Source organism: Ranitomeya variabilis, chromosome 1 (assembly GCF_051348905.1).
Source record: "Ranitomeya variabilis isolate aRanVar5 chromosome 1, aRanVar5.hap1, whole genome shotgun sequence".
NCBI classification, from domain to species: domain Eukaryota; kingdom Metazoa; phylum Chordata; class Amphibia; order Anura; family Dendrobatidae; genus Ranitomeya; species Ranitomeya variabilis.
Genome location: NC_135232.1, coordinates 657,379,225 through 657,393,968, shown reverse-complemented (window position 1 = coordinate 657,393,968; position 14,744 = coordinate 657,379,225). Strand labels below are relative to the sequence as shown.

Here is a 14,744-nt window from a genome sequence, read left to right as displayed (position 1 = left end):
AGAAATATCCTATCTGTGGGCGAGACAAGACATTCTCTTGAAAAAAAATGGAAAGTGCAGACACCTGTCTCTTAAGAGAACTGGGGGACAGGCCAGACTCAAGGCCCGACTGCAAAAATTACAAAATGAATGGCAGAGCAAAAGCCAGTGGACCAGTTGGCTTCGCACTACTAACGGAAAAAAGACTTCCATGTACAGTGGTAAATGCAAGAGGAAGGAGGCATCCTTGCTCTGATGATGTACTGAATAACCTGATCAGAGAAACCATCAGATTTCGGTACCGCAATCTCAACAGCCACACTGTTAGGCTACGTTCACATTTGCGTTGTGCGCCCCAGCGTCGGCGCCGCAACGCACAACGCAAACAAAAACGCAGCAAAACGCATGCACAACGCTGCGTTTTGCGCCGCATGCGTCCTTTTTTTCATTGATTTTGGACGCAGCAAAAATGCAACTTGCTGCGTCCTCTGCGCCCGGACGCGGGCGCCGCAGTGACGCATGCGGCGCAGAACGCAAGTGCACCGCATGTCCATGCTCCCCCATGTTAAATATAGGGGCGCATGACGCATGCGGCGCCGCTGCGGCGCCCGACGCTGCGGCGCTGACCGCAAATGTGAACGTAGCCTTAAATTGAGCAACTGAAAATTCTGGTGGAAAAGAGGGCCCTACGAGAAAAGATCTGGAAGGTCCAGAAGTTGCCACGGAGTGTCCACAAAAAGGTTGATTACTTCTGAGTACCAGGATCTTCTGGGCCAGTCCAGAGCGGCGAGTATGACAAGCACACCCTCTGCCTTGATCTTCTTCACCACCCTGGGGATCAGAGTTAGAGAAGGAAAACAGGTATTGGAAGGACAATTGGTACCAGGGAATTGCCAGCGCGTCGAAGCAGATCGCTAGAGGATTGTGGGATCTGGAAACAAACTAAGGAACCTGTGGTTCAATCTGGACACCATCAGATCGAGGTTGGGGGTTCCCCATCGCAGACAAATCTTGTGGAAAACCGACGGATTCAGGAGCCATTCGCTGGTGGCGAGGGCTTCTCGTGTGAGAAAGTCGACGGCCCAGTTGTCCACTTCCAGGATGTGAACAGCTAAGATGGGCCCATGACAGAATCCGAACCACTTCTGACATCACTGCTCGACTTCAAGTTCCTCCTTGGTGGTTGATGTATGCCACCGCCATGGCATTATCAGATTGGACCAGTATCAGACATCAGGACAGAAGGTTCTGCCAGTGGAGCAGAGCAAGGTTGATTGCTCTGAGTTCCAGAATGTTGATGGGGAGGGACAATTCCTGAGAGTTCCATCGGCCCTGGACTATTCGGTCTTGAAAAACTGTTCCCCAACTTAGTAGACTGGTGTCCGTCACCAACACATTCCAACACATTGGCAGAAACTATGTTCTCCGACGAACAAAGGGAGAACATATCCACCATTCCAGGGACTTCTTGATCCGAGAGGGGAGCGTGACAAGCCGATCCAGGAAGTGAGTTGATTTTCCCTATCTTGATAGAAGAGCTGTAGTGGGCATGAGTTAAACTGAGTGAATGGAACAACTCTCATTGAAGCTACCATTTTGCTGAGTACGCTCATGCAGAAACGGAGGAAGCAAGGTGAGGAACCTTTGAGAGCACGAGTCTTGTGTATTAGAGTCAAACACTTTTTCAGGCAGGAAAATCCTTGCCAGTGCGTGGTAGAACAGCATTCCCAGAAAAATAATACGTTGGATCGTGATCAGAGACGACTTTGAGTAGTTTATGATCCAGCCCAGACAAGAGAGGGTGTCCAGAGTAAACTGCAGACTCTTTTGACATGCTGAGGGGTATGGTTTCTTGATGAGAATGTCATCTAAATAAGGGATAACGAGAATGCCTCATCTCTGAAGAATGGTTATCACCGTCGCCATTACCTTTGTGAAAACCCTGGGTGCTGTGGCTAGGCCAAATGGCAGTGCTGTAAACTGAAAGTGGTATTCCGCGACTGCGAAGTGGAGGAACCTCTGGTGAAGAGGGAAAATGGTTATGTGCAGACAGGCATCTTGAATGTCCACCAAGCATATGAATTCCTCGAGCTCCATGAAGGCTATTACTGACCAAAGGGACTCCATTCTGAAGTGACGAAGGCAGTCATGTCTGTTCAATAATTTGAGGTCCAGTATAGGGTGAACGAAGCCATCCTTCTTTTGGACCACAAACAGGTTTGAATAAAAACCTGAAAAGCATTCCTGTGTTGGAACAGGGATGATGACGCCTGCCTTTAAAAATCCAGGAATGAGGGAAGGAATCTTTGGAAGACTGGCCTCAAAAAAACAAGAGTGAGGGAGAGTGGAAAATTCTATTTTGTAGCTGTAGGAGACAACATCTTGGACCCAAGCATTGTCGACTACTGAGAGCTGCTCATCCTGGAACAGAACGATACGGCCAAAAAACGACTTGGATACCCACATTCTGGCAAAGGACAAGTAGATGTCCGAACCTGTGGCCTCGAAGGCGGATTTGTCAAGAGCTTTGGTGTGTCTGTAACACGGCTCTATCAAAAAGGGGGAGGATGTTGTGTTAGGGGACAGCACGGAGATGGGGGAATTAACTGAAGGAGACTTCCCAATTTTTTTTTCTAAAGCAGGTTGGATGCAAACTGATACAAGACCTCAATGCATTTTCTTCTCTGAAAGCACTTTTCTGGATGCTTCCATTCCCTGGTAAAGACTCTGTTGAATTATTTGCGGCTGGCGAAAACCCAGGGAAGGCGCGTCATCTATCTGAAGGATAAGGTCTGCTCAGAGGGAGAGGTCTCTGCGTCCTTTATGTCAATGGTCTGATTAACAGCTAGAATCAGACTATCCACCATTTCCCGTAGTTTGGAGATCTGTTTGGAGTCTAGATGAGAATATGACTCAGAATGGGGATCTGACTTCTGAGCCGCCAGAGATTCGGAAAAAGTGAAGAGAGAGATGGAATCCTGGAGGACGTTCAGGGTGGTGGGGGACTAGACGATGAGCTAGGGCACGCTATTTGGAATTCCTGGGTGATCTATACTGTTGAGTTTGGGAGACCGGAGGGTCCAGAACACCCAGGGAAGTTGACAGGTCCTCCATGGTGGAGGCAGGATTGGGTAGCCATTCTCTGACTGAGACCAAGGTCTGGGATACTTTGGTTAGGCGAGAGTTGGAGAGGACTTTTGTTGTGTGTGGTGGGGGTCTCCTGGGGAGATGGCATGGTGGGTGGGCTGCAGTCTGGGCAAAGAGATGAGGTCTGACCAGAAGGAAATCTTTTCAGACAGGAGAAACATTCAAAATGTAGGACAATAGGAGGATGGCAGCCAGACTCCCTAGGGTTAGGCATAGAAAGAGAAATGCGCCAGAGGGAGCTAAGCTGGGGATAAAGAGCTGCCCCCCCAGTGGAAGAGCTGAACCTGGATTCGGAAGTCCTGTGGAAGCTGAAGGCGGCGGTCATACAGTGTAACCAGGTGAGGCTGAAAAGATTGCGTGAGCTGTGGCGATGAGTATGAGCCGGCGCCTGAAAGATGGCGTCGGGCAGAAGAAGAGGCGGCATCGCAAAGTGTGCGCAGGGAATCTGTGCCAGAATGCAAGGCACCCTGATGGGCTGAGGGCGATATAGTACAAAAGAGCAGGAACGCGCTTCACAAGCAGGACTGCCAGAGGCGTGGCTCGGGGAAAAGGCCTAGGCCAAAGCTGGGAGCTAGATTTTTAAAAGAGGCAACAGGAGAACACAAGGGAAGCGCTGAGGCCGCAGCTGGAAATAAAAAGCTAAATATATGAGAGCTTTTCCCGGGGGTCGCCCAGATTATGATCAGGGGAAAACTAGGGCCTATTAATAATTTCTTCAGTCCTTTTCTTCTTTTTCTTTTATTTGGAGTCCCCATTTATTGCCTGTGTTAAATACCTGTCCTGCAGATCATGAATCTTTCTTCGCATTCTGATTATGGAAGACAGACACCAAATGTCCTCGGTGCAGGATTTTGGGCGGCTGGCAGGTAACAGATCAGTCTTCCCTCCCTGTTCCATCTGGATTTGTTAGTACAAGCGGGCGCTGGCAAGGACTGCCTGCCGGGAAGCTCCAAAAACTCTTGATGTGTTCGGGGGTTAGGGTCCTGCCTCGTAGATCAGAGAGGATACAGTAGTGACAACTCCACACTGTGATGTTTGTCTCAAGGTGGAAGATCAGAGTGACTAATTACAAAACCTAATGTAGAAATGGGCCTGGGTCACCACCCATGTCTGCCTCATACTGACACTAAGCTAAAACTGATTAGCTTCCTGCCAGTTGATGGGGTGTATACTGCTGGAGAGGATCTAACTTTCTTAGCATAGTGTCAGTCTCCTAGTGGCAGCATGGTTGCCTGTGTCTCCCAATGAAACAAAAGAGAAAAAGACTTTATAGTCATCTACTTATTGTTTGACTCGCAATTCTAAATTACCAGCTTGACAAATAAATGATCTAAAAATGAAAATCGGTACAGGGACTTGCAAAAGTATTCACACCCTTGGCTTTTTACCTTATTTTGTAACAATACAACCTGTGTTGTGTGTGTTTCAATAAATAGTCTAAGTTGGTGACCTGAAGAGAGAAAAATATAGACATTACATTTATGGGATCAAATAACTAAAAATTGGGATGTGCATATGTATTCACCCCTTTTGCTATGAAGTCCCTAAAAATTTCTGGTGTAAGTAATTCCCTTCATAAGTCCTATGCTTAGTGACAGGACTGACCTGGGTGCAATCTAAGTGTTACAGGTCGATCAGTATATACACTTTACTTTTCCTGAAAGGTCACAGAGGCTGCAACACCATTAACAAGAGGCACCACTAACCAAACACCATGAAGCCCAAAGAGATCTCCAAACAAGTCGGGGACAAAGTTGTTGAGAAGCAAAAGTCAGGACTGGGTTATAAAAAAAATATTCCAATCTCTGATGACCCCGATCTACCATCAAATTCAATATCATTAAATGGAAACAAACCTGGTACCACAACAAACCTGTTAAGAGAGGGCTGCCCACCAAAAGTCTCTGGCAAAAAGGGCATTAATTAGAAAGCACAGAAACTAAAGGTAACCCTGAAGGAGATGCAGAGTTCCCAAGAAGACACTGGATTATCTATTCATACGACCACAATAAGCCGTACACTCCATAGAGGTGGCCTTTATTGAAGAGTGGGCAGAAATTGTAAGGCTTATTTTGAGCTTGCCAAAAGACAAGTGGGAGACTCCCCAAAAGTATGGAGGGAGGTGCTGCAGTCAGATGAGAGCCAAATTTAACTTTTTGGTCACTCCAAGAACACCATCCCTACAATGGTTTTGCAAACCATTGTATAAACCTATGGCGGCTGCTTATCTCTGCCGAAAACAAAAAGATCGGGACTGCTAAAATCTTACATGACCAACCATTCTTACTGGACATGTGCCATTGAAATAGCATTAGGACATTATACACATTAAATGTTTCGTGTGCCCGAAATGGACCGATTCAGCCAATATTCATAGTCTCAAAGTCTCAAACACTTCATAATTATGATCACTCGTTTTCATCGCTCACTCATACAACGGTGACAGATGGATTACCTTGGCCAGATTCTGCCACAGTTCACATAAGTAATCAAACACCTGCGCATGGATCTCAGGATTGCTTATGTTATTCACATCTCCCAGGATGCCTAGCATTCTCCGCCACATAACGGTTGATACGTCGGCATGCCAGCCGGTTAGTGTCCCGCCTGCCATCACACTGCAGCTCTCCAGGGGAAATTCACAGGGCTCTGTACAAGGTAGGAAAAAACAGAACACGTGTTGTAAAATAGACATCTTACTATACTGTAAAAACAACATGCAAAAGTGTATAGCACAATGCCGATACTATAGTATTGCTTGTCATATAGCCTAAAAGGGTTTCTCAGACTCATCGAAACAGGCTCGGATCACAATACCCAACCCAACCAGCGGGTCTCCTGAGCTGCGCTTACTGGTTCATAGGCATACTGGAGGCTGTTAGTTCAGGTCAGGAGACCTGCTGGTCAGGCTGGGTGATGTGACCCGAACACGATCAGTTTGAAAACGCTGACCAACCCCACTGTATGATGCCTTCACAGTACATCTTCCACAATATGATGGCTTCTGAAGACCCCCTCAGTTGCCTCACACATTGTATGCTGCCCCCACAAACCCCATACATATTATGACGGCCTCCACACACAGTATGTTGGCCCCCACACACACTATGAGGCCCTTACAAAAAATCACACATAGTTTAAGGCCTTTAAAGCTTACCACACAGTATGATGCCCCCCACAGCACCCTAAGCAGTTTGATACCCCACACTCCGTATGATGTCCCGCCCCCCGAGCACACAATGGCCCCATAACCAACCAGACACAGTGTGATGGACTTCACAGCACCCTGCCTCTCAATAGAGGGGCCCCACACAGTTTGATGGCCTCCACATTCCTCCCCCTCACAAACACACAATATTATGGCCCCCACTGCACCACCACACAGAGTAATATGGCCCCCACCTCACACATTATGATGGCCCCCACACACAGAATGAAGGCCCCCACAGCTCCACAGACAAAGTATGATGGCCACAACAGCACCGTTCACTGTATAATGGCCAGGACAGCATCCCCAAATACAGTATGATAGCCCAAACCCACACCCAGTATCCTGGCCCTCACAGTCTCCCGATTCCACAGTATGATAAATCTACAGCTCCCTCCCACACACACAGTATGATGGCCCCCATACACACACAATATGATGGCCCAACAGTCTCCCCCACACACATAGTATAATGGCCCCCACAGACCCCTACACACAGTATGATGGCCCCTGCAGCCCCCCACACACACAAAGTACTCACAGCTCCCTACACAGAATCATGCCCCCAAGTACCCTCAAAAGTAATGACTGAAAATAAAATTAACAAAAAAATTAAATTTCCTCTGGCATGCTGCACTACTCTATGCATTATGTGGAGAAAGTCTTCACACAGCAGGTGCAATGTAGTGACGCCATTTTTTTTTGCTGGCTGAGACTCAGGCGCACAGGCAGAATAGTGGCACAGAGAGCAGAAGGTTCCCGGCTCTATCATTGGGTTATAATAGTAATAATTTTATTTCTATAGCGCCAAAAAATTCTGCAGCACTTCACAATTAAATGGGGATATGTACAGACAATAAATACATTACAAAGATACACAGTTCAATAGCTACAGAAGGAGTGAGGGGCCTGCTCGCAAGCTCACAATCTATAAGGAAATCGGGAAGAGGGGGACACGATAAAAAGTACTTGTCATGTATGGTCCAGCCATCATTATAATAAATAGAGCAACGCAGATAACAATTAAATCAAAATGCTTGTCCCCCCAGCTTATGGGCCCCTTGGTGGCCAGGTGGTCTGCCGCTATGGGAGGTAAACAGATCACACGATCAACATGTGGCTTCATGGCGATCACTGCTGTCATCTGCCAGCAAATGTCTTCACTGCAGTAGCAACACCGACACCTACAGGAATAAACCCTGAATAACACTGAACAGCCAAGTCACATCTATATATATATAAGAGGCATCGTGATTACTCGCTAATCCCGCCCCCTGCACAGTAGCTCCGCCCCACATCACCACACATAATCCTGCCCCCACCCCATTACCACACAATCCCGCCCCCACCACATTACCACACACAATCCCGCCCCCACCACATCACCATACATAATCCCGCCCCCACCACACATAATCCCGCCCCTTCAACACACATAATCCCGCCCCCAACACATCACCACACAATCCCGCCCCCCCAACACATCACCACACATAATCCTGCCCCCCACCCCATTACCACACACAATCCCGCCCCCACCACATTACCACACACAATCCCGCCCCCACCACATTACCACACAATCCCGCCCCCACCACATCACCACACATAATCCCGCCCCCCCACCACCACACATAATCCCGCCCCTTCAACACATCACCACACATAATCCCGCCCCCCCCAACACATCACCACACAATCCCGCCCCCCCAACACATCACCACACATAATACGGCCCCCCCACCACATCACCACACATAATCCCGCCACATTACTACACATAATCCCGCCCCCCCACCACATCACCACACATAATCCCGCACCCAACACATCACCAAACATAATCCCGCCCCCCACCCCATTACCACACATAATCCCGCCCACCAGATCACCACACATAATCCCCCCACATTACCACAGATAATCCCGCCCCCCACATTACCACACATAATCCCGCCCCCAACACATCACCACACTATTGTTATTAACTTCATTTTAAGTTAATTTACCACCTGCGTAAGCGCTATTGAATGTTGTCATTATTTACTTTAGTTTAATCACCAGCAGCGTTAATTAGATAGCAATGAGCGTGCCGAGCGTTAGCTGGCTGGAAACATCTAGTTTATAATATAGTGATTAGTTATAGACCTAGATGGAGGCTGCAATCGCATCGGGAGGGCGGTAATGTCACGATGGGGGGCAGGCTTTGCAGGGTTGAGAATCTCTCCCCCACCCATCCACTCTGTCTTTCCCCATGTGCTGACTTCTCCCGTCTGTGCTCTCTTCTTTGGCCTGTCTACCCCATGTGCTATCCCCCCTTGTCTGCTGTCTTTCTCCTTCCTGCACTGTGTTCTCCCCTCATGTGCTGTCCCGTTTGAACTGTCTCCCCACTGTGCTCTCTCTCACCCCTGTGCGCTTTCTCTATGACATTACAGCAGGAGATCGCAGAGGATACATTTTGTGAGGTAAAATATTTTTAAAAAACAGTCAGTGAAATATTTTACCTCACAAAATGAATTCTCTGTGATCCCCTGCTGTAATGTCAGTATTATCCTTTGCTTCCTCCCCTGCCTAGGAGATGTGGCATGCTCCGTACACGGTCACAGTCAATTTTTAACATGAACTTTCGTTCGTGTGAAAACCCCTTTAATGTGACCGACTTCCTCTGCTTGTAGACACGTCGCGCATCTGCCACCAGGATCAGCCGAATTATTCACTACGCCTGCGGGTAATTCACGCAGGTGCAGTAAATCAGACCGCTGCCATCTTTGTGCAGACAGATAGCGGTGGTCACATTAACTGCGCATGCGCTCCTCCTGTACAAAGATGGCGGCAGTCAGTGAATCATGTGGCTGATCGTGTTCGCGACGGTGTTCCTCTGGTGGTACCATGCAAGAGGCTGCGTGAGTATGTGAGTGAGAGTGTGTGTGAGAGTGTGTATGTGAGTGAGAGAGTGTGTGACTGTATGAGTGTGACTGTATGAGTGTGAGAATGTGTGAGAGTGTGAATCTGAGTGTGTGAATGAGTGTGTGTGAGTGAATGTGTGAAAGCAAATTAAGGTAACTGGAAACTTACCAATATCATCCGGTGTCTGTAAAACTGAATGTTGAAGCTTTTCATGCAGTTCTGTCTGCTCAGATGTAAAAGCAGCAGGCGATGGCGTCTGGGAGCGCGAACCATGAGCGGACACGGCAGGGGACCCATTTTCAGAGCCTAAGACAGCATTACAAAAGAAGATATGTGTTTTGGTGCAAATTATATAATTGCCAACAATAGCGGCTTTTCAATCTTTTTCCCGCTGTCGACGCAACGTCAACGCAACCCACAGGAGCAGGCCTGTGACCTTTCTGTGCCGAGAGAGATCAGACCAGGCAGGTACAGCAGGTAGCAACTACTCTGCCTGTTAGCTCTTACGCCCATAGTAAAAAAAAAAAAAAATTAAAATAGTCATTTATTTTTTGGGTGGGTCAGGGGTGAGAAACAAAGCAAATGTGCCTTTGATTTGAGGTTTTTGCTATGACGGTGTTCATTATGCAGTGAAAATGACACAATATGTTTATTTTTGTGTTACTGCTTTCAGAGACCCAGAACATTTCTGATTTTACAACATTAGCTCTGGAAATCAAATCTTCTCCCTCGCTTGTGGTTGTCACTGTTGTCATTTTAGCGAATAAATGACGTTTTTTTTATTATCTTTTACTGCATTTTTTCAGGAGAGTCACAGGTGGATGATAGGATAACAGAAGGAACATCCCTAACCATTCATCTGAAGTGTTCAAATTGGAGGGGTGAGACCCCCATGATAGGCGTCCTCTCCGATCCTGACAGGTCAGCACCCCATACACTTTAGATAGGTGTCCACCGATCGATAGTTTGGTCAATCGTTTGGCCAGCAGCTAGCTCACCCGACTCTCCCATGCATAGGAACACTTGACTTGTTCTGCCGAGTGCTCCTGTACCCCATGATAGAGCCGTAGGCTGAAATGTCTCGTGGTTATCTACCCCTTACAAAAAAAGGATTGGCAGTCCAAAATAGGATACTCAGGATTGCTTCTGACATCACCTGTGGGAAGAGAGTCAAGAGCTCCCACTCACATTACACTGTTGTCCAAGCATGCTGCAATCTGTCGGTTCGATCAATGTTAGCCTAAAGTGTATGGGGGTCTTTAGACTGGCGTATCACTTGTATAATCATGCCAGCATCCACAGACACAGCCATTACTGCGCTATCAAAAGAAGCCAACCCCGGCTATGTGCCTTGTAGGGAATCTCTCCTTATGGGTTAGATAGGACAGGGGTTGTCTTCTTATAGGGGTACCTATAGCTCCGGTGGATCTGACCTGTCCATGTATTACCTGGAGGGGTCACACATTTGCATTGATCCTGTATAATGTTATATTTCACCCACTATGGATGCTATCATACATGTAATGCTCCAATTCATCACCGTATATTTATTATTATTCATGAACACCATTTGTGGAAGATGATAAAACTTCATCCTACTTTGCTTCATGCATTGTCATGAAGGTACCTTTTTATTTATTTATTTTTTTTTAACTAGAAGATGCACTTTTTAGCAAAAAAAAAGTGTGCGCATCTTATAGTCCGGAGGTAGCTTTCTGTGATGGAGGAGAACGCTGACACCACATCCTTCCTGATCACTGAGAGAACTGCTCTCCTCCTGCCCCACACTAATCTATATGATCGCTGCAGAGCAGGAGAGGAAGGTACTGGGAATGAACGAAGGCTGCAGAAGCTGAGCAGCGGAAGGATCTTGCAACCGACTAGCTCAACGTGATCAGTCACATGCCTGGAAGAAACTGCAATATATGGTAATATATACTGTGTGTGTATATATGTAGCAGATGTGTGTGTATATATAAAGTGTGCATGTAGCAGATCTGTGTGTCTCTATGTGCATATGTAGAAGAGCTGTGTATGTCTATATTTGTCTATATAGCAGAGCTGTGTGTGTCTCTATGTGAATATGTAGCAGCGCTATGTGTCTATACGTGTATATGTAGTAGAGCTGGGTGTGTCTATAGGATATGTGGTAGAGCTGTGTGTCTATACTTGCATATGTAGTAGAGCTGGGTGTGTCTATATGATATGTAGCAGAGCTGTGTGTCTATATTTGCCTATGTAGCAGAATTGTTTGTTTGTAAGTGAATGTAGTAGAGCTGTGTCTATACAGGCATATGTAGCTGAGCTGTGTGTCTATATGTGGATCTAGAAGTGCTGAGTTGTGTGTATAACACTGCCGAGAGACACTAACAATAGATTTATAACCTCCCTTTTCTACCCTAGTACATTACACATAGTGATAATGACCCCTCCACTTTACACCACCAGGGAGGTTTTAATTAATAGGTTTTTCCTATTTTCTGCTGCCTAAACCTGGGGGCGTCTTATGGTAAGACGCGTCCTATAGTCCAAAAAAATGCGGTAATACAGAAAGTCCAAAAGTTGTGTAATGAGAGATAAAAAGCTGCAAATTACTTCTAACGGCACTGTAGGAATACCTGCGGTGACCAGCACGTCTGCACACAAGGCCTGCTGATTAAGACTGCTGGTTTCAGAGTCAATATGGAGAGTAGTCAGGCTTACAACCTCTGGTTCTTCTGTACTCAGCTGTACAGATGCGGCATCGGTCTCTGTGGTGGGAACTGCTGAATCGCTGCCAAATGGGAATCCAGCTAAAAGATATGGAAAAACTATGATCTGGTTCTAGTCCTTGCCATAGCCTTTATTACACAGCTTTTCTTTTTTGTCTACCTTCTACTTCAAATTTCCTCCCATCGTACTGAAAGGCATTGAAAGAGTCTGAGTGGCTGTCTGAGCTTTGGAGGTCGCTGCTGGCGGCACTAGCTGGGGAGGTCCACTCGGATGGGACCCCTGGATCCTCGGCCGGACGCATTTGGCCATGTTTATTTAGTGGGTCAGGCAAGTCCTTAGGAACCTCGAGGCTGCCTGGACTGCTACCTCTTCTTGTCAAATTCTGAAAAACAATAAAAAGAAAAAAGTAATTAGACAATTGTTGAAATGAGACTCTTTATAAGGATGAGAAACCAGATTTGATTCTTACGGGAACCGCGCCAGATCTCAGCCTTTCGGCTATGAACTCATCCATTAGATCTGGGATATTGGAGCTGGAGTTGATCTCACTGTTCAGGGCACTTATCTGTGGAGCTAAGTCTTCTTTGGTGGCTACAAGGAAAACAAGAAAAAAGAATGAAATCATGGATTTTGTGCATTACACTCAGCCCTAGTGCAAAAACAAGCAGGGATGTATTGGGGCAGGTAAGGGGAATAGGCGGATTAGAGGTGCGGCATGCGAGTAAGGAGGGGGTCTCGCTACGTGGCAGAGCCGATAGTGTGTTTGGGATTAGTCGTTTCTGAAACGCTTTGCAGGTTTCAGCAGGAAGCAGTTAGTGGAATCTGGGTGGAATTGTAAAAGCAAGGTCATTCCTAGAAGCAGAGCCAGCAGCTTACAGGAGGAGGAAAGGACCACTTCAAATAAAAGAAACGTCTGCCCAATGGGCTCATCTTTTCCTGGATTTCCAAATAGATCCTCTAAAGGAAATGAGAACAACCCAAAATTATATTGTTACACACCAGTTCTACAAAGAAAACCATTTAAGCTGGTCAGCCATTTCTGGAGGCCATTCTTGTCGGGACAAGATACTGCATTGGTTGAGTCAACTTCATGGGTCTAGAGGTCAGGAAAGACACGGTGCATAGATAGCCAAACCGATAAAGACAGCTGCTGGACCTTTTGTTGAACATGGTTTATTCGGTCAGACAAGGACTTCACCCTCTCTCTAACAAGAGTTGTGAGAATGCAATCACATGGACCATGTCCTCTATCTGACAAGAAGCTCATCTTGTGTCTATATACATTACATACAAAACTACTCAAGTCAGAGAATATCAACCATAATATGGAGAGAGAGACAGAGCTAAAGAGACAGAAAAAGAGAGAAAGAGAGACAGACAGAGAGGTATAGAGTTAGCAAAAGAGAGAAAAATAACAAGGAAAAATAAGAAAGGACAGTGAAGAAAAGAAAAAAATAAAGAAAAGAGATGAAAGAAAGGAAAGAAATAAGAAAGTAAAGGAAGGAAGTGAAGATGCATTATAAAAATAGAACTATAGAGAAAGAAGGAATCGAGAGAGGGAGATCTCAAAAAGAAAAACAAGGAAAAATAACAAGGAAAGATAGTCAAGAAGAGAGAAAAAAAAAGGTAAAGCAAAAAGAGGAAAGAAAAAGAAATAATAAAGGGAATAAAAAAAGGAAAAAAATAGGGAAGGAAGCAAAGAAGAGAAAAGAAAGAAGGGAAAGAAAAGGAAGGAAATGAAGGAAAGAAACAAAAAGGAAGGAAGGAAAAAAAGAAAAAGGAAAAAAAAAGTAAAGGAAGGAAAAATGAAAAGGAAGGATAAATGAAAAGGAAGGAAAGAAAGGAACATATAAAAGAAAAGAGAAATGCAGGGAAAGAGAACAAAATGGAAGAAAATTTGAAAAAATAAAAATAAGATGAAAAAAGAGAAAAAGAGATAATGGGGGGGGGGGGGAAATCAGAGAGAAAAAGTAACAAAAAAAAGCAATTTAGAGGATAACAGTGAAAGAAGTGCTCCAGGAAGTAAGAAAGAAAGTGCAAGAAAAAATAAAGCAAAATGAAAAAGAAAAGAGTACAAATAAAAAGAGAAAAAAGTGGGAGAATGAAGGAGAAATGGAAAAATAGAAAGGAAGGGAGAAAGAGAGATTGTTAGAGTACCAGATTAAAAAAAAAAAGCAGGAAGAGAATGATAGAAACTAAAAGAGGCAAAAAAAGAGAGACGGGTGAGAGGGAAAGAAATAACAAACAAACAAATAAACCCCAGAACTGTGAACTTGCATCTTTCCCATTGTTTCCAGTTCTCTAAATGCAGCAGCAATGCAAACAATATGGTGACACTATACTGCTCCCATAAAGCCGGCGGAGCCAAGTGTAGGTCAGTGTGGTCCCCCAATGCCGGCCTTTGTGTGGTAGACCCCAGAGCCTCAGGTGCTAGAAATTATTTCCTATTACTTAGTTGATTATAATGTTTCATTTTTTTTGCTGTTTATAAATAACATGAAATAAATTGTTGCCTTTTCATAATGATCTGCACGTGATATTCTGATTGTACCTCCAATGAACTGTGCGGTCGTCCTCCTCTCTGCCATCCTTAGGCTCAGGATAAGGACATCCATGCAGGGGGCTGTGATTAGCGAGGGGAGGAGATGAGGACCTGGTGGACGGGTCAGTAGGTCTTACTGATAATATGATATGGATCACTGCATTATATACAACTCAAAAAAAAAAACTTGATATTTTTAGGCAACAGATCTCCTTAGGGCTCATGCAGTGAGCAGATAATCGATCATTG

The 14,744-nt window shown here is 45.6% G+C and overlaps 1 protein-coding gene across 4 annotated transcripts in view; it reads right to left on the bottom strand.

The window, feature by feature from the left end:
- Positions 1-14,744, bottom strand: part of RALGAPA1 (Ral GTPase activating protein catalytic subunit alpha 1) — a 236,193-nt gene that overhangs the window by 147,373 nt on the left and 74,076 nt on the right. For all 4 annotated transcript variants that reach the window (XM_077262721.1, XM_077262692.1, XM_077262701.1 and 1 more), the window contains 5 exons: positions 12,423-12,544; positions 12,113-12,335; positions 11,860-12,033; positions 9,410-9,547; positions 5,582-5,775 (listed from right to left, as the gene is read on the bottom strand). In XM_077262721.1, coding sequence (XP_077118836.1) covers positions 5,582-5,775; positions 9,410-9,547; positions 11,860-12,033; positions 12,113-12,335; positions 12,423-12,544 — 851 coding nt within the window. The remainder of the gene's footprint in view (positions 1-5,581; positions 5,776-9,409; positions 9,548-11,859; positions 12,034-12,112; positions 12,336-12,422; positions 12,545-14,744) is intronic.